This window comes from Pagrus pagrus, assembly GCF_965226575.1.
Source record: "Pagrus pagrus genome assembly, chromosome: 14".
In the NCBI taxonomy this organism is placed as follows: domain Eukaryota; kingdom Metazoa; phylum Chordata; class Actinopteri; order Spariformes; family Sparidae; genus Pagrus; species Pagrus pagrus.
In genome coordinates this window covers 3,853,338-3,872,911 of record NC_140198.1, presented here as the reverse complement: position 1 = coordinate 3,872,911, position 19,574 = coordinate 3,853,338, and the positions used below count along the sequence as shown (strand labels likewise).

At 43.0% G+C, this 19,574-nt stretch overlaps 1 protein-coding gene across 1 annotated transcript in view; it reads right to left on the bottom strand.

Annotated features, from left to right (window-relative positions):
- LOC311268908 (polypeptide N-acetylgalactosaminyltransferase 10-like) overlaps positions 1-17,431 on the bottom strand; it is an 86,582-nt gene extending 69,151 nt beyond the window's left edge. Inside the window, exon 1 of the mRNA XM_084372856.1 lies at positions 16,780-17,431. Within this exon, the coding sequence (XP_084228982.1) occupies positions 16,780-16,938 (159 nt within the window). The 5' untranslated portion in view covers positions 16,939-17,431. The remainder of the gene's footprint in view (positions 1-16,779) is intronic.
- Between the last annotated feature and the right edge of the window lie 2,143 nt (positions 17,432-19,574).

Sequence of the window (19,574 nt, the reverse complement as noted above, 5' to 3'; positions counted from 1 at the left end):
AATATTGATCAGGGATGGGTCATAATTTTCAAAAATTCAAATAGTTCCTGCAACTTCAATGAATTTGTCTGTAAAATATATTTTCCATTGTGTTTACTGGCGACCCGCGTTACTTCCAGGTAGAATCGCGTTTTTATTACCAGGCTCCGGTAAAACATGTAGCACGGTCTTTTCCACACGAGGTCAGTATAAGCCTGTCCCGCTTTATGCTACAGTAGATACAAACAGCAGACAGACAGACGAAAAGCTTTGAATAACCAAATCACCGAACAGTTCCCGGTGACTGTCGATTTGCATTTTTGCTTGAAATGTCAGTCCCTAGTTTGGATATCGCTTCACACTCGTGAACATGTTTGCCTACACACTTATATCTGTGACGGGCCAATATAATGCTGACCAATACGTCAAGACTTTGGCAGCACGAAGTTCATCTAATTCTAGTTCTTCCTCACTGAGTGTTACAAAGTAAACAACAAGAAAAAAGCTGTGCGTCTGTCTAAAGAGGAGAAACAATAATCCCCTAAATACTACATGCCTGACCAGAGTGTGGTGGTGTTAACAGGAACTTGGACAGACGTGTCATACAGAGCATATGTTAACCTGTTGAAGGCATCTCAGGCAACATTACACATGACAGATTACACCACGTCATTCCAGTTAAAAAATGAATTTTAACAGGAGACATAGTGTGATGGATTTGTAAGAGGCCTTCGCTGGTAATTTACAGCTGTGTTGCCGCTGCCATGATCACAGCTTCCACTGGCGCCTGTCCAAACCCATCTGAGCAAAGTGCTGTTCAAATAAGCCCCTTATTATCATGTCTGAGAGAGAGGAGGCAGAGAAATACTGTACGTGGCCATTAAATGCTGCTGAGTTGTGGCGCTGCCAGCTCAAAGAGCAGCCTCTGTCTGGCCAAACCCTCCTCCTAACGTCCCATGGTCCTTGGATCTAACGCAGACCAGCGGACTGTCCTTCAGGCCTTTGTAGAGTCAAGGCGCAGTGATGGAAACAATCTGCCCTGCCGGGGCGTCCGTGAACACGGCGTGTAATTCTTCCAGGGACGCTACTCATCAGTGACCTCGAGGGGAGGTCAAGAGAGGCATATTCCTACACTGAGATATTAAAATGTCAAAGTAAAATGTTTCCATCCACCTGTTTATATGTAAGTGTACTTTTAATTTCAATGTTAAGAGAAGTGGAGGTAAAGAAAAGAAGAAAACTCGATAGGAGCAACAAAGAAGGATCCTTCTTTCAGGGTGAACGGACATGCCGCAGATGTGTCAGATACAGGCTGCACGATATGGAAAAAATCTTACTGCGATTATTTTGACAGACACTGTGATTGCGATGTTATTCACAATTAGTGGGAGTTTTTTTGGGGTCTGTACCAAACAAAGGTGCTTCTAGGAGTTTCTAGGCATCTATGCAGCTTTCATCATGTTGTTTGTCACATTTTACCTTCTACAGCTTCTGTGATTTGAATATCGCACTTTGCCGTACTGCAATTTTCAACAATATTTTCGTTAATGGGGATTTTGGACTAATCAATGAGCATTTACGAGTTAGTGATTAGTAAAAGAAATAGTCTGATCAATGCAGGAAATCTCAGCCTGTCGTCCGAGGACAGTCCAATCTACCGTATCTGTCGGTCAACTCTTGAACTGGAAGAGAAACGCTCGGCTGGTCACCCGTTCTGTCAGTATATGAACAACATTTTCATCATCTGCTCAGTGTTTCTGCGACTAGCAGCCGGCAGCGGCCCTTCCCCTGACTTCCTCTGTGTGAGCAGGACTCAGAGACTCGTCTCTTCATGTTACTGCTGCTGGGCTTGGCTGCGTTCAGTGTGGGAGGCCAGATGCCACCGAGGGGACAGAGGACAGATGTGGCTTACGTAATGATCAGCAAAAATCAGTTGTCTCAGTGGCCCTAATCCTTCCAGCATCCCTCCATACATCCATCCCCCTGCGGCTGCCTCGTCCGTCTGCGCCAAGCTTTTTACTGTGCGGCGGCCGGCCGGAGAGCTCGAGGCACGTCGCTTCCTTCCCACCACTGGGTAGAAAAGAGCGAATCAATGAGCTCAGCGGGGAGAGATTTTACAGCTCCACTGGAAGGTAATTATCAACATTTGTCAGTGATGGGGACAATCAGGCCACGGGATGATAGCTCGGGGTTCAACAGACAACAGTCCAATATGAGAGAATAATGTGAAACAAAGTGGGCAGAGGCGACGCTTTGAGAACGGCTACAAAGACCCCCATTCAGAGGCTGCTTCATAATGGAATAACGCGCTGTAAATCTACCCACGTGTTTCAGCCCGCCGCCTCGCATCAATGCTGGAAACTAATGACGAGCACCAGTTCATCTGGGCAGCAGAGACCCGACTATAGAAGCAGAAAGGTTCAGATATGGAGTCACTGAGTCACATGAGATGAAAACTACTGGGGGAAAAAAAGAGGAAGTTTCCACAGAAATATGAATATTAAAATAGCAGAAGTTTATAAATCCAATAAAAAGAGCTGTGCCATATTTGTTTACTGTAGTAATCCAATTCTGTATTTGTTTGCGATCACTGGGACACATGACATGGAACTGCAATTATTTTCAATTCAAATATGCAAATCAATCACTGAAACTCTCTGCGATGGTTACTGTGCTACACAATCATCAAAATCACAGTACGGCCCTCGCAAAATCCAGAGAAGCTGCAGTTCTTTGACAAAAGGTAAAATGTGCTGCAGAGATGTCTCAGCCTGCAGAGATGCTCTGCAGATGGAAGATGTTAGCCTTGGAGAAAAATATATATACAGGATCCGGGGTCATCGACTCTGAGAAAGGCAGTACACAGTTTCACAGAGAAGGGACACAAAGTGAGCTCGGCTTCTGCAACACAGCAGCTCAACAGCTCGATAAATAAAACAACTGACCAGACTGTGTTCCCACATCTCGAAAGACTGAACACTGAGCGCTCCTCTTCTTCTTCTCAAACATCCACCAGAGAGCCACATTCAGTGCAAAGGTCTGAAAACACTGACTGACCCTCTTTGACCCTCTTCCCAAAGAGAGAAGACTTGATATGAATAGGCTCCTTTCACTCCACTGAAACTGAATCTTTTGTTGATTTTTTTTTTTTGGACTATTGCAGAAGTTTGAACCGCTGCCAGTGCAATTAGAAACTTGTTGACATGAGTGGCATATCGAGTCTCTTCATTGGCAGCGTGCTCACAGCAGCTGATGATGTGAGTTATTTTTCCCTCCGCGGACGTGTTCGTCTTGAGCTTAATTCACATGTGTCAGTCACACGTCGGTGGTTGAAAGCAACTAATGCAAATTACAGTTCCACAAGTAGCTACACGAGTGAGTCACCAGTAAGCAGCGAGTGCCGCAGTTCCTCGAAGGTTGACATCCACCGTTTCTATCTAAATGACTTCTTAAAATGTGACATTTCATGGCAGTATAAATCAGCTGCTCCCTTTAACACTCAATCATTTGCAAATGATGACGCAATGAGGATATGTTCGATAAACAATTCACCAATCATGATGCCACAGAATAAATGCAGAAGAGAAACAGACCTGCGTCTCAGCAAAGAAGCTGCACTTGAACGCACCGCAAAGACTAAGTGTGTGAGAGGAATTTACTCTCCACACCACCAGGTGGCAGTAGTCTGTATTCGTCATTCAAAAAGGGAAACCGGCAGACATTGGGACTGTGGATATGCAAACCGCAAATTAGCTGAAAAATAAGGAGAACCCACGCTACATGGATGAAATCATGGATACTACAGTAACAGGCTCAATTGGCTTTCCCTTTCTTTTTCCCTGTCTCTTCTTGTGCACTGCCGACAGGTTTTGCACAGATTCTGATGGCTCATTCAGCTAAACAGACGCCAACAAGGGCCAACAAGGGTCAACTTGTGCCAGTGGTGAGGGACACACTGCAACAACTAGGGCCACAGACGGTCCCGACATCTTGCGACACAACTTGCAGCAGGTAACGACCAGTTCTGGATACGTTTTGTTCACCTGAGGGGGAAACAATATGCAAAATGACCAAAAGTTGCACACTGTAGTTTTAAAATATAATATTCTGTTCTGTATTGACACAGAAATGCATCAATACTACCAAAAACATTTAAAAATCCGTCCAATAAATTCAGCAGACCAGCACTTGAGTGACAGCTGAGTTAATGTCCCCATTAAACTGGACTGTTTCAACATTGCATCAGCAGCCACCACCTGAGCCGTTCCCTGAGCCTGGAAAAAATCCCAGCATTTACAGCTCATTTCATTTACCTTCTCCTCGCCCAAACAGCCTGGCTGTTCACGCATCGCTTTACAACGCTAATCAATGCCAATGAAAATATTTTACAAGATGAGGGGAAAAAAGGAAATATCCCCTGATTGTGATCCAAGATGAAGACGGGTGGGGGGGTAGGTGGTTTGTATGTGCGTGCCTGAAATGATCAAAGAAGCATAAATGCTAACAGTGACATCACCTGCTGTTCCTACAAGTAGCTCAGTAAGGAAGGCCACGGTCTAACAGAGCAAAAAATGCAGCAATTTCTTCCGGAGACAGCACGTCAATCTTGAAACAGCTGCTCAGAAGTGCTGGGGTGGCTGCAGTCTGATTGCTGAAAAGTGCTTTAAGACTCGAAAAAGCGACCGACTGCCTCAGCTAAAAAGCATTCCTCTGAAGCCGTTTGAACTATAGGATACATCTATTGCGCCGTGATCTGTCAGAGTGAAACAAAGTCGTCACTTGACAGAGAAGCAGGGTGGCTGCAGCCTTATGCTGAGAGAAGAAAGGCTTCAGTCTTTGAATCACAACCGTGGGAATGTGGGTGAGGAGAGTCGAATGAAGCTTACAGTATGCCTGCAACAGCTGCTGAGGTGCTGCTGAGCAAAGAGCTGAACCCTCCACCACCACGTTCACATTTATAGAAGAAGAGATTATTCTGGGTTATCAGGATATGGCAGGAAATCAGACAGCACTATAAGCATTTACAGCACAACACCTGTTACAACACCCGGCCATATATCAGCAGGTTTATTAGCAGGATCTTCTCAGCTGTGCTGTTTATGATACAGCGTCATTCACACTTTTAATGCTGCCAGTCTAATGCCTCGAGACCTGAAATTCATACCTTTGCTTTAAGTGGTCTTACACAGTCACTGCTTCTGTGTTGCTGGGCGTTAGATAAACATATAAAGCTGTTCTCACCCAATAATCACACACCGACTACCAATTTATTCCTATCGGGCAGCCATTTTCTCCTGTTGCTAGTTTACTAGCTAGTTTACCAACCCAAACTCCAAACAATCTATTATCATATAGCTCAGCCCTATGTTAACGTAGCAAAGCACTTTATTAATTACACTTAACATTAAGACGTGTGCATGAAGTTGAACCTCTCTACCTCCTCAATTGTTGCTGCAGCTGTTACCGGTCTACTGATGTTTTCTTTTTAAATAAACCAACAGAAACAAAGCTGCGTCTTCAACTTGCTCAGTCTGACTGACAAGTAATAAAAAATAAAACTACTGCCTTTTAGATTTCTTCTGGTAAGTTCATCCTTGAGTCTTAGTGGACATCGGTCCCACATTTGAAGAAATTCCTTCAAGACCTTCTAGAGACACGGTGTTCACTAGACTGGGACGCTGTGAGATCAGTGTGACCTTGACGTTTTGACATCTGATAACTAAATTGGATCAGTTCATCCTTAACTCCAAGTGGATGTTTGTGCCAAATTGGACAAAGTTCTCTCCAGGCGTTCTTGAGATATTGTGGTCACAAGAACAGGATGGACGGACAATCAGAAAAAAACATAATGCCTCAAACTACAGATATCACCGGCGTGATGGCTTATAAACCTGCACAGATGGAGTATTTTCACCAAATAAACGACTTAAAGGATTATTAGTTATTGGCAAAAGGATCATAGCTGAATATCAGGAAGATTTTCATGCACTATTTCATTCTGATTTAATAAAAAAAACAAAAAAGAAAGGGCATTAATAAACCATACAATGGCTATCAGGGGCCATGTCGTGTCTCTCCAGCTGTTTTCGTTGAGCTATTCTTAATCCTTGAACCTCCAACGGGAGATACAAACTGACATTTCTGATTCGGGCGACTGCTCAAAGAGGAGAATAACCACATTACTGAAGAGCATGTGAACACAGCACAGTGTTCAGAGGTTAACAGACACAGCTGAGTGAACAGAACATACAGAAGCAGAAAACTGCCTCGGGTTAAACGGTTCATCTGTTATGGACACTGCTCCTTCTTCCCATGATGCTCGACTGATTTAACTGTCATGAGTGTGTCATGACTGCCGTTTTTTTTTTCCTTTATCACCTAATCTGTACTGCTGTACAGCCGAGCATATGGGGAAGATAGTGCTTTGTCTTCTGGGCACACACACTCACACTCACGGCTATTATCTAATGTGCACAAAGCCAACAGCAGACTGCCTTTAAATGCCACTGACTCCAACAGTACGAGCTACAGAAACTCCTCACATCAAAGTGTGCTGCTGGAGGAAAACTGAATATTCTCTCCGGTGAAAGCGCACTGTGTGTTTTTCCCCTCAGAAAGATAAACTCATCACAGGTCAGTAGCTGCGGTCAAGTACACAGCACAGAGTTTTTCAGCAAAGATGAGCAAAAAACACATTTTCCCAGCCGGCATGTGAACGCAGCAAAGACGAGTTGAAGTGAAGGAGAGCTGAGGTCCATTTATCAGCCAACACGTTAATAACATGTTCCCGATGGTTCCAGTTAATTGTGAACATTTTACAGTTCAGGAATTCATCTGAGGAGCGGCGGTAATGATACCAGCAGGTGAACTTTAACTCCAACTTCATCGAGATTACCAGTGGCCGATAATGAGGAGGACAAGGGTCGAAGTCAGTGTTCAGACCGCAAACCTCACAAATAAAAAATCTACAATAAGAGCACGAGATACAGAGAAGAAGTTCAACAACCTGTGTGACACAGTTCAGCTGTACTTTCATTTGGGGAGCAAGCGTCCTGTTCAAACCCAAACTGGACCGTTTCAACCTGGCTGCTACAGGGACGTGCAATCTAACATGGCGACCATGTGCACATATATAATAAAACTCCACCTTACTAAGTTACTGCACCTTTAGCTCCATCACTGTCCAAGATGGTGAGCGAGCGACTGCCAGATGTTCAGCTCTGAGCCTTTAGTCTCTGAGTGATGGCGTAGAAAGTTTTCACAATATTCTCCCGTTCATCTCACTTAGATATTTATTTTATTCCTTTTCTTTTGTTTTTAACTTGAAAGATAACTCTAGCGTGTACAGGCTGTAGAGTTTCAGGGTGCTGCACCGCCCTCACCACTCTTATCCTAATCAACTTTTTTTGTCCACCACCCAGAACTATTTGTCACTTTTCATTAGAAGTCGACCAATACGACTTTTTCAGGGCCGATACCGATTATTTGAAATCAAGGAGACTGATAACCGGTAATTGGGACCGATATTAATTTGCAGTAAAAAAGAAAATAGTGTCACAATTTACTCAAGAACTGTTTGAGTACAAATTTGAGTCACTTTACTTGAGATTTTCCATTTTCTGCTACTTAATACTTCCTCTCCACCACATTTGTCTGATACATTTAATTACAAGTTACTTTGTAGATTCAGATTATTCAGTGTTTATAGGTTATTAACTGTGACATGTTACCAATCAGACATTGTTGGGGGCGGGACAATGTGTGAGAGGATGCTGCATCAGAGCCAGAGCACATTTTTAAATCAGTTTATTTGTCTACAATCTGACAGAATAATCATCAATAACAGGGGAAAAAGCTGAATATCAACCCCGATAATCATCCAGGTGATAATCAGCCGATCCCTACTTTTCAGGGAAAGGCCTTCCAGGAGACACGGTCTGTTAATGTTTGCCTTTATCCCCCTCTGTATGACAGTCAGCTGTCCAGGACACACACAGTGTTTCTGTGGTGAGTACCATAAAGGTGAAGAAGGCAACTCTGCAGAAAGACAGCTGATCGATGAGTCCTCCAGGTTGTCAAACACCAACACTTTGGGTCATTATAGTGTTAAAAACTGCACGTTTCAGATTTGGTCAGGAGCCCAGAAATATTATCATCTGACCTCGGGTCAGTGCGAGTGTGGAGCAGGTTTAAGTTAAAATACAGGTCCACTCAAAAAAAAACCTAAATATATTAACATGAAACATTAGAGTGCAACTTCTTCAGTGTGAGGCTCAGCACAGAGCTGCCCTTAAATTGGCATCCAGGGATTAGTGTAATCATCTGAACATGAAAAAAAGCAGCTCCATAGCCCACGTGGCTGTAATTAAAAGGCTGACTCCTCGCTCCGTATCCACAGGCTGTCTGCTGCACCTGTCCCTCATTTGGCTCCTCGCGCTGATCTGGGGCAGCAGATCCCTGACAGGCATACAGAGCAGCTTCTGCACGCGCTCAGTCGGTGCCGCAGCCAGCAGCGAGTCAACGTCTGCCTTGTGTGAGGAACCTGGGGAGGAAACACTCTCCAACAAAGTCAGGCTGTGAACAAACACCTCTTTTACCCACTCACTCTGCCTTTTTCTCCCGAGGTGTTTCATCCCCTCCCTCTCTCTCGGCACTGAGTGATAAAGTGCAACGACTTAAGTCTGCAGCGAGGAACTGCACTTGTCTTTGCAAATGACTTTCATCCCTCAGTCTCCCTCGTTTCCAGAGGCTTAACACATTAAAGGTAAAATCTCATTTCCCAGTCTAGCAGCAGAGCTAGCCCCACAGCCTCAGCGACACTGCATCAGGTAGCGACGCTAACAGCTTGTCTCCTGATCACAAAATCCTGCAGCTGTGTGATTTATTGTCTCTGTGAATAATCTGACTGTGACCAAATCTCCTTTCAACACCAGTTAATTCCTGCCTAACTTCAGTCAACGTTTCTCTGAAAACGTCACTCTGCAGTAGAGCAATGAAAAATGATACTTGTTGGGATGTGATCACAACATGTAGCTGTCAGAAACATGCTGATATTTAGCACGACATTAAGTTTGTTCATCTCAACCTCAGCTGGGAGGGAACATAATGCACATGATGATAATCGGAATGGATTAATAAATTCATCGTTTTTCATGAGTTCCTGAAAATACTTACATGCTCATTTACACTGGCGTAGAACAAGCTAAGCTCTTCGAATAGGGCTGGTGATCAGATTATTTTAAGTCCTGATTGATACTGAAGGTGTCCACAATCTGCTTTTCAGGCAAATCATAAAGATAGCACTATTTAATGCCCCTGAACTTGTGTTTCCAAATGTCTCATAACTTCATTGACTAGCCAACAGAGTGATGCAGTGAGCTAAAAGGCTATGCTGACTGGAAAAACGACTTCACATGGCTCTTTCTTGGGTGACGTGCAGTAAACAGTGCAACGTGAGTTACAGCTAGTAACACGGCTGAAGAGGAGCTTGTGTGCAATGTTGGGTTATAACAGTGCAAATTAAGACATCAAGTCATCAGGACATTTCCGGCAATTTAGATCATGTCTCGTCATTGGGATTAAACAAATCGGATGTTATTTTTTTGCCAGATCGTCGTGTCTTGTTGGTTGAAAACACAAAAATATTCAGTTAACCATCCTATTGTTTGAGGAAATGTTTGGAACTTCTCTTCAAAAATGACTGAAATGCTGCTTCAGTTATTAAAATGCACTAATTAACTGCAATAAATCAAATGCAATCTCCAAGTCGCAGAAGCTACAATGTTTTAATAAAGATAAAACGTGTGACAGAACAGAGTTATAATGAGGCACTGAAGTGCTGCAGAGATGCCCTCACATGACCCAATAATCATGAATCATATCGCATGATGAGGATCAACGTGCGTCAACTAACTGACCGATCAACTTATATTCAAGTGCTACCGACCAGGAGACACTGACTTCATATCCGCTTCTTTATTAAGCCACAGTCCAGCATCTGCAGTGTAACGTGTCAACATCACGTCCATCTACAGGTTCATGACCTCTGTGTTGTTTCACACCCTGACAAACAGACACTGAGGGGTCAGCCTTGCAGCGATACATGTTTTTTTTACGATGGCGTAAAATGCAACAATGCACAGTATAATCAAGTCTAATGAACTCTCACAAGTGTTATCATAAACCATGTTAAATTGTCTTAATCCCACTCACAGCCTCTCTAATTGCTCTTAACCTCACAGGATTCATAGAGTTGATGTGATTTCCTTAATTGCAGAGAGCCGGCGTCTCCTCGCCTGTTTGCAGGAAAATCACTGCAGCCTGAAATTACTCCCAATTCCGAAAATGTGCCTCGAGGAGGGCTCGCTTTTTTTTTCTTCAAATCCTTCTGCATGTGTGGTGCAATCCGCGTGAGCCGTTTTTTGCGAGGGCAGCCTAAATCCATTCAATTTCAATTTTGTTTCTTGTGCACTTTTGATTCGTGCTTTCCCGTAGGTGCAGCCTGGAGGATCCCGAGCGTCTCTGAAATCATTGCCTGCTATTGGCATGAAACATCATTCCCTCTCTCCCACATGATGTCAATAGAGCAGAAAGGAGAGATTTTTCACAGGACCACGGGCTAAACTCTTATTCAACTTTAATGTTTATCAGAATAGCAACAGAGAGAGAACAGACAGGGCGCTGCGGGTCAAACAGCTCGACACCGCCGGAGCACCGAGGCAAAGAAGGGGACCGGGTCTTACAGACGACTGTGCCGAGGCATCAGAATCTGGGACATTTAGATGACTTTATATGTCGAGTTTGGCCCAGTTCCTAGACTTTAGTTGTAGTGATGAGAGACGCGTCGGCTCTGTCTTATAAAAATTTCATTGCCGAGTAAACTCTCTAAGAAGAAGCCGTTCATTCACTGATTTGGAACATCATTTGTGGAGACGCTGCTAACAAACACCAACATTTTTGTCAATAAACGCAGGAAGACTTCCAGATTTTTTCCTCCAAGTGTTTTCCCATGAAAATATTAGCTATTCTTATTCTAACCATGGAGGCTGCAGAGCTAAATATATTCCATTAAATGATTTCCTCTGGTCCCAATCTCGTCTCAGCACACAGGTACAGCACATGTGTTCTTCAAAAGGTCTTGAACAGTTAACGTGAATGAATAAAGCATCGAGGGTTTGTTTATTTTCCTCAAAAAGGACAAATGTCAGACTTTCAATGTGTCTTAAGGCCCGTGGGAGCCCTGGAGGGCAGAAGGGTCAGACAAATATCTGATTTGCATCGTGACTGTGGGGTAGGAATACATCAGAAGCAAGACATCCAGGGAATTCAAAATCAGACTGAAGCACTGGGGCTGTTTACTCAGAAAACCAGTTTGTTCTTAATAATAATAAATAATTGTGCCTGGTAAGCTTCAACAATCTGTGACCTCTGAGGCAGAAAACACAAATTGAAAAACCTTCTTATGCTATTTTTCTGCCGGGATTTTTCCTTGTCCGGAGATGTTCTACATAGATGTCCTTGTTTACTCTGAGCTCTGCTCATTAATAAGACCAGACCGTCGCTGACTGACCTTCTACTGGCTTTAAAGTCAGTCTGTGTAAGTGTGTGTGTGTGTGTGTGAGTCAGGGGTTGTACTGTACATGTGTCAGAGGCGAAAAAGCACAAGGTCCTGCAGTGATGAATGAACAGTAATCCGGCCTACAGTGTGTGGCTCATAACTGTAGCCTCCAGTGCACAGAAGGCTGTGTGATGCTCGCTGCTCTGTGACAGGGCCGTGAATCTCAGCCAACTTTCCTTTCAAGAGCGCACTTTATCTTCTGGACTTTTATCAGAGCTGATTACATCCAGTTAGTGAGAGGGAAAATCCACCGGCAGTTTGGCCCAAATCTATATTTTCTGCATGGCTCTCTTTGTTTAGTCTAACCCACCTCCAACAGTTCAGGCTGGGTTGGGTTTACTATTTATCTGAATTTCCTCCATGTTTGGGTGAAGTAGTGGTTCCCAAAGTGGGTGACTTGAGCCTGGGTGAAGAATGGTTGCCATAGTAAGGCAACACAGTTTCCAGGATGGACTTTTTCACAGAAACCGAGCGCTGAACAGACATCCTGAAACATCTCAGTCCAAACACACCTTAAAACAGGGTTTAAATGGACCGGGGAGCAAACTGTCCCACACCGCAATACCTCATCACCAGGAAAAAATTGTCAAACACAGCAACAGTGCCAAATAAGTTCAAGAGACATCTTGAGAAAACAGCTTCCATGGCCTGCCAAGATCTAGAGTCCTTTAAGTGTTACCACAGTGTTGCCAAGTGCTATTATTCAGTGTTCTCCACAGAGTGGCAGTGTATCTATAGCGGGTGGACCCGAGCCACCAACCCAAAGCGTTGGTGTTTGACGACCTGAGAATAAGACTGAATATCTTTTCCAGAAAAGTCGGCCTACATAGTGTTGCTTTAGTTGTGTGCTCCCAGTTTGTCTTGACTCCCTGCATTGCCTGTATGTTTCATAAAGTCACCCAACAACTTGTGTTTTGGTATTTTTCACGCCTAATTCACGACAGTAGGTGAGCCACGTGTGGAGGAAGCTTGTCGTCAGTTATCTAGCCTATCAGATCAACATGGTGCCGAATGACATCGCAACATCCTGGTTGCACTGAAACAACAGCATACATCGCCCTCAATGGAGGTGTAACGCAGGGAGATTGTACACTAGTTGATCAAAAAAATTCAAGACACTCGTCAGGCGACAGTTAGCCGGGCAGCACAGCAGGCAGCAGGTCAGACTACGCAGCCTCGTTTTAATTCTACCCACTGCTCTCCTCGTCTCTACCCTCCAATTAACCTGAGCTGGTGGAGCAGGCAGGTGGAAGCCGAGCCACCTTTAGCTTCAACAGACGTCCTTAATAACAGATGGGAAATGTGCAAATTACCTCTCTGTCACTGTCATGGTGGGGAAGCTGTGAGGCGGCTCCTGTTTGCTAGAGCGGTATGAAATACTCATTCAGGCAGCGTATGCATGAGCACATGATTACAGCTTTCACTGCTCGTAGCTGCTGGATTTCGATACAGTCGTGTTAGCACGGTGCGAACGGGGGACGCCTCAGAGGAAGACACTTTTATCTGGTGCTTAGATCAGAGCTGTACTACACCTGTGGCCTTGGCGTTACTACAACAGTTGTAGAAGTAGAAGACAACAGTTGTCAGAGAGAAGGTACGTATGATATCAGTGAGATACAATGTGCCAAAATAAAGACTATCAAGATAATTAATCTTCAAGGGAAACGTCAAAAAGGCCTTCTATCACCTCAAGTCCCAAAATCAAAATGTTGCTTCTTTACTTTTTTATTATCATCTATAGCTGCTGGTTAAATGTATCAGCAATCAGTACTTTTGCCTCTGAACTGTACTCAGCTGAAGTAACTCATTTATTTACAGTACATCTGTTGTTTTGTCACATTAAACTGCAGTGCACTGTTTAATTCCTCATGGTCTGCTAGACTTCAACTCTATCAGTCCTGCTATGTAATTAGCTGTTAGCAACATTAGCTCTACTAGCTCCGTTAGCTGTATTAGCTCATCCTCAACTGTATGTTTGCTTGATTGTTTGGAAACAGGACACATCCTGTTTGGGAGAGTTCAACCAAAAACAGGAAATCAAACTAGTTTGAATTCCTGTTTTTTGGTTGAACTCTCCCTTTAAAGGCTCCTGCGTTAACGGAGAAACTGGCCTTGTTTTTCAAATCAGCCCATCTGTCTCTTATCAAACGGTCTTGAAGGTTGACAGCTGTTATCACACAGTTTGCTAATATGTAACAAGCTTTTCCCGGCCTCGGAGATGTCCTTTAATCCCGTTCATAACACTTCTTCTCATTTTAGATATCACAACCAAACTTGGGCAGAGAAAAGTAATCGTTGGGGAAGATCGGTGCAGAATAAGCTGTTTAAAACAATCCCACAATTCAGGATGCAAATGATCTGTAGCTGCTGATAAAATGAAGATATCACTGTGGACATTTACAGGATAAACAATGGTCTTTTCTAACACAAGCTCCGGCTAAAGCATCAAAACTGAACTCTCCCTTCGCTTGGTTCCTTTTCTACAATCAGTCCAGTCAAGCAGGTTTGGTGGATTTGGACAAACTCCACCACCACCACCCAAAACTCACACCGGCACACATGCACACACACACACATACCAACAGTGAAAGCCTCCATTCAGCAGATTTGCCTCATTTGAATTAGAGGAGCCACTATTGTCTGCCAAACGCCGTCCTTCTGAGTGAGGTTTTTTGAATTCTTCACCTCACTCCAGTTTGTGCCTCTCACTTATTCAGCTTCTTTATTTTTTTTTTACTTTACAGACTTCTGCAATGATGATTCAATCACAAGGTCTTGCTTTCATTAAAAAGTCAAACCTTTGACACTCCGAGATAATGAAGTTGTTCAAAAATACTTTGAGACCCTGCTACAAATATGTTCAGTTTACTGTTCAGACTATTTGAAGTACAACTCCTTTCACATGCTGCGACTTCATGACACTGTATGACACAAGGACAAAATGCATTGTCGCGTAAGAATGTATCAAAGAAGGGGTAAATGTAAAACTTTGTAATATCAGATGTGTCCTACAAGATGAGCAAAGAGATTAAATGCTTGGGCTGCTATTTCGCTTAAATCGAAGGAATAAAATCCTAATTTTTAGAAATCTAGTTTACTGTATGTGTTGCAGTATACTTTTTTATCCAGGTTGCCAGGTTGGAGGAGTATTTAAGGATTTCTGATAGCTCAAGTGTAGCTAAACATATTTGCTTTTATCAATTTTACCAGTAAAACTTTGGCATCAACTGAACTGCACCAGTCTGCAGAAGGTTGTCTTTTCCTAAACACAACAACTTGTATCATCAAATTAATTGGAAAGAAACACTTAGTTTATGATCAATTCATCAATCAACAAGTGGTTTCCAGCATCTAAAATGTGAGGATTTGCTTCTGTTGTAGCAATTTGAATATTGTTGGATTTCGTATTGTTGGTTGAACAAAATAAGCAATTTGAAGAGTCATCATGGTCTCTGAGAACTTCAACAAAAAGTTCACCCAAATATGAAAATTCAGTCTTTATCTATGGAAAGTCAGGTAAAGTTTCAGAGCTCACAAAACATTTCTGGAGCTTCACGGCAAAACAGCGTTGCAGCATTCTCGTAAAAACCGGAAGTAGCTGGAGACTGGCTTTATGACGACCATTAACCTCGGAAGTTGGAAGTCGGAGCTGGTAGTGACAACAAACCCAAGTTGACCACGATCCAGTACAATACGTTGGAATACCAGTTGTAGCCATGTTAACCATTATTAGCGATACCATTTCATTGTACTTTGCGCATAAAAACAATGAAGCAACACGTCCACCGATAGAAGTTGGACAGTTCTGTGTGTACAACTGATTTAATGAGACACAAATAAGACAGAAGTGCTAATAAACAATATATCTACAGCTGTTGATAAGCGGAGTAGCCATCTTGGATTCTGAGGTTGGGGTTGGTGAGGTGCATCTGACTTTCCTAAGGACATTACATTAAAACCAGGATACAGTGTTGGAGTCGGAGCCCCACTCATTTCTATAAAAGCTGCTCAGTGGCGCAAGAACTTCACGGTTTCAAAACTTGACCCTGATCTTCATGTTGTGCTTTTTAGCATCTGGCTAACTTGAATGTGGATAAGATAATTTACGCCCCTTCTGGTTTGCCCCATGGAGCCTCCTTCCTTTAATAAAGGACACTTCCTGTTCGCTGACATTGTACAAACTAAATAATCATAAAAGCTATAAAACATATACGGAAGAGTATCAATATGCACGTCGTGAATGAAGTCGTAATGTCGAGGTTAAAGTCGAATTTTTGAGACAACATGCTTTAGTGGCTGGTTGTTGACCTGAACTACGTTAGGCTGGTAATAACTTAACGATATTGATATGATATACATATCAATGAAGCGTGCCATTAGGATGCAGTGATGGCAGAGACTGTAGGCTAGGCCAGCTCGCATAACTTAGTCACTCCCCTAACTGGAATTGATGGGAGTGATGGAGAGTTGACTTTATTCTTGACATTTAGACTTTATTTACGAACTTGTATTTCGACTTTATACTTGAAGTGCATCATGAAAAGAAAACTAAACATCCTCCTCCTCTCATTTCTTTTCTCAACCCCCGGCCCTAACAGTCAAAACATAGCTACATAAGTAAGTAAACATAGCTACATAAGGGCTTTTTAAAAAAATAGGGCCTCGGGTCTACAAACACTGTGACACAACGACCACATGAACGCATCACGATAAAAACAGACCCCATGTTGCGCCTCTAACTCCGCGCTGACGTCCTGACCTGTGAACGCACCACCGCCCGCTCCTCACTGCAGACACAACTTCCTGAACTCCGTGTTATTGTAACTTTACTGCGACGCCCAGCTCCGCTCAGCTACGTGGCTCGTCTGTCACCCTGCTCCGCTTCGTAGCTCATGACCTGCCGGGCTGACACCGAGCTGCGAGAGGTCCATTTTGTAATAAAAATAAAACACCACCACATCACGCACGCTCACAGTATGGGAATGTAAAGGTTGACGTGTCGGGGAGTAACGGCTGAGGCTGAGATCAACGCGGCGCCTCGGGCGAATCTCAGCCTCCACTGCGGCGAACAAACTCACATTTCACGGCTTTTCTGGCGGGTACAGTCCCCGTGAATACACAGCGAGGCAGCCCCGTGAAGGCGGCGCAGACCTCCCCGGCCACCACGTAGCCGAACCCCTTACCTGTATGAGGGGGATGCCGCCCGGACCGTCCACTGTGTCGGGCGAGTTGTCGAACACTCGGTCCCGGTACAAAGACCACAGCCCGACGTTGGGGAGGAACAGAAGAGCCGCGATGAGCAGCCCGGCGACCTGCAGCAGCCTCTTCTCCTTCCGCCTCATGTCTCCGGGAGGACGCGTGTGAAGCAGCGGCGGTGGCAACTAGCGAGTCCCGAAGCCCCGCTTTCCCAAGCGGAGACAACTTTCACTGTGACTGGGGGGACGGACGCCGGCGCTGTGACGCTGCCTGCGCGGCGGGTCAGCTCTGCCGCTAGGGGGAGCGAACCACTGCGCTTCCGCCTGAGCGGGGGTGAGGCGGCGGCGGCGGCGGAGGAGGAGGAGGAGGTTCAGCCAGCACAAGACTTTAATGTCCTGAAGCAGATCTCTTTAAATGAACCCAGTCAGCCAGCAGAGGACACAATGAAATACACAAATATCAGAACCGAGCTGAGCCTCCAGGAAAAGTTCTGTGACCAACCGGCGGCTTGTGCTGCCTTCACATGCACCTCGGAAATAAGACCAACGCTGTTTTCTAGGGTGATAACCATCTGCATAGGTAATAAATCCACCCTGGGGAAATACATTAAGAGTTCATTTGAAAAAGACAGAAGTGGTAAAAGTATCGCTACCACCAAAAGTTCTGTACTGAGGTATAATTTGAGGTATTACTTGAGTATTTTCGTTCTATGCTACTTTAAACTTCCTCTCCACACTTTACTTTGTACTCAACTACATTTTATTTGATAACTTTAGTTACTTTGCAGATTACATGCTGCATCACAGCCAGAGTAGTATGTATAACTTACTTAACTTGTTATTTTGATACATAAGATACTTCACTACTTTTTCTCTATTACTAGTACTATTGATAGGGGGGACTTTTCTCAAATACTGTACATCAGTAGGCTACAACTTCAAGGTATTTGTACATAAATTAAGGAGTCTATTTCCATTTTCTGCTACTTTACATTTGTACCACTCTCTACACTTTGGAGGCAAATGTACTTTTTACTCTTTTAATCTGACTTTAGTCACTTGTTACTATGCAGATTACATGCTGTATCAGAGCCAAAGCAGCTTATTTGAAAAATTGGTCAACCCATAGTATACAGTATATACATGTAAATATATGTATAACTTACTTAAACTTCCATTTTTTAATACTTAAGTATGTTTATTGCCAAAAAATCTATACTTTTGATACTTAAGTACATTCAATATCAGATACTTCAAGACTTTCTCAAGTACTAGTAGTATGGGTGACTTTCACTTTTGCCAAAGTAATATTTTCACACGGCATCTGTACTTTTACTCAAGTAGGACTTTTGAGTACTTTTTTACGGCACTCAGTCCCTTAGTGAAAGTTACTCTTTTACTCTGTTCCAAGTAAAAATCATGCATTTCAATTTTTATTGAAGTAAAGGTACAAAAGTAGCCTGATAGCATCACAATCTACTTAAAGTACTAACAGTAAAAGTACAAATTTTGCAAAATTACATATTTCAGAATATAGTGGAGCAAAGGAAAAGTAGGAGAAAATGGAAATAGTAGATATCTCGCCTTTATTTTATTTTCATTAATAGTGTTTTTTGTGCACTCAAAGGGAATTTCAATCAAGTTGTTTTTATTAATTTTTCATTATTTTTTTTAAAAATCCAAATCTAATTAACTGACGTACAAACCACCTCCTGAATCATTTTTAATCGCTGGAAGACTTATAAAGTCTTATGAAGATAAATTGACATGAATTCTCCCTTCAGATTATCATAAACTCAACTCAACTTTATTTATATATTATTTACACACACAGTTGATTCAAAGTGGTTTACAGCATGAAGAGGAAAACAAAATAAATCGTAAGGATACACACACACACGATACAAAAAGGAAATAAGTGTAACATTTAAGGTTAAAGGGAGAGTTCACCCCAAAATCATATACATATTTTCTCTTACCTGTTGTGCTGTTGTGTATCCATCTAGATTACTCTGGTGTGAGTTGCTGAGTTTTGGAGATATCGACTGCTGAAATGTCCGTCTTCACACCAATAAAATGGAAATAGAAGGCGCTCGACTTGTGGTCCTCAAAGCAGCAAAATATATATTTAAGAAACAGTAACATCTCTTTCCAGATACCATGGCCTGGTTACTATAGACAATCCACAGACCTTGTTGTGACCAGTTTCATGAAATATTTTCTTGTATCACCACGAGTCATCTCTACAGCCAGTATCTTCAAAACTTGGCACATGCACAACAGGTAAGAGGAAAAATATGGATTTTGGGGTGAACTGTCCCTTTAAAACCTGAACTCCTGGTGTCAGATATCATTGGATGGACTTTCCTGTCACTGCCAAACTAAATCAGTTCCCCAATATGACAGTTTTAGATCATATTTCCAAAACTTGAAGGGCAGATGTCATTTATTGCAAACATTTAATGGCACTGTGGTCAATGAGTAAACACAGGGTGAGCATTAATGTCACTTTATTGTGTCAAACAACCGCCCTCATCAAGACTGAGTGGCTAAACTAACCAACAGGTGACTTCTCTGGATGGAAAAAGCAGCAATTTGTGGTGAAAAGCAAAACAAAGACGAAAAAAAATCGCTTTGAAAGGAAAAATCTGTATAAATGGTTTTACAGAACGAATGCAGAGGCTCAATATCACAAAGGCAGATCTCAACCGAACTAAAACTCAGATGCATCATAAATAAACAGCACTCGAGATATTGATGTTGATTTCTTGTATGTATCTTCA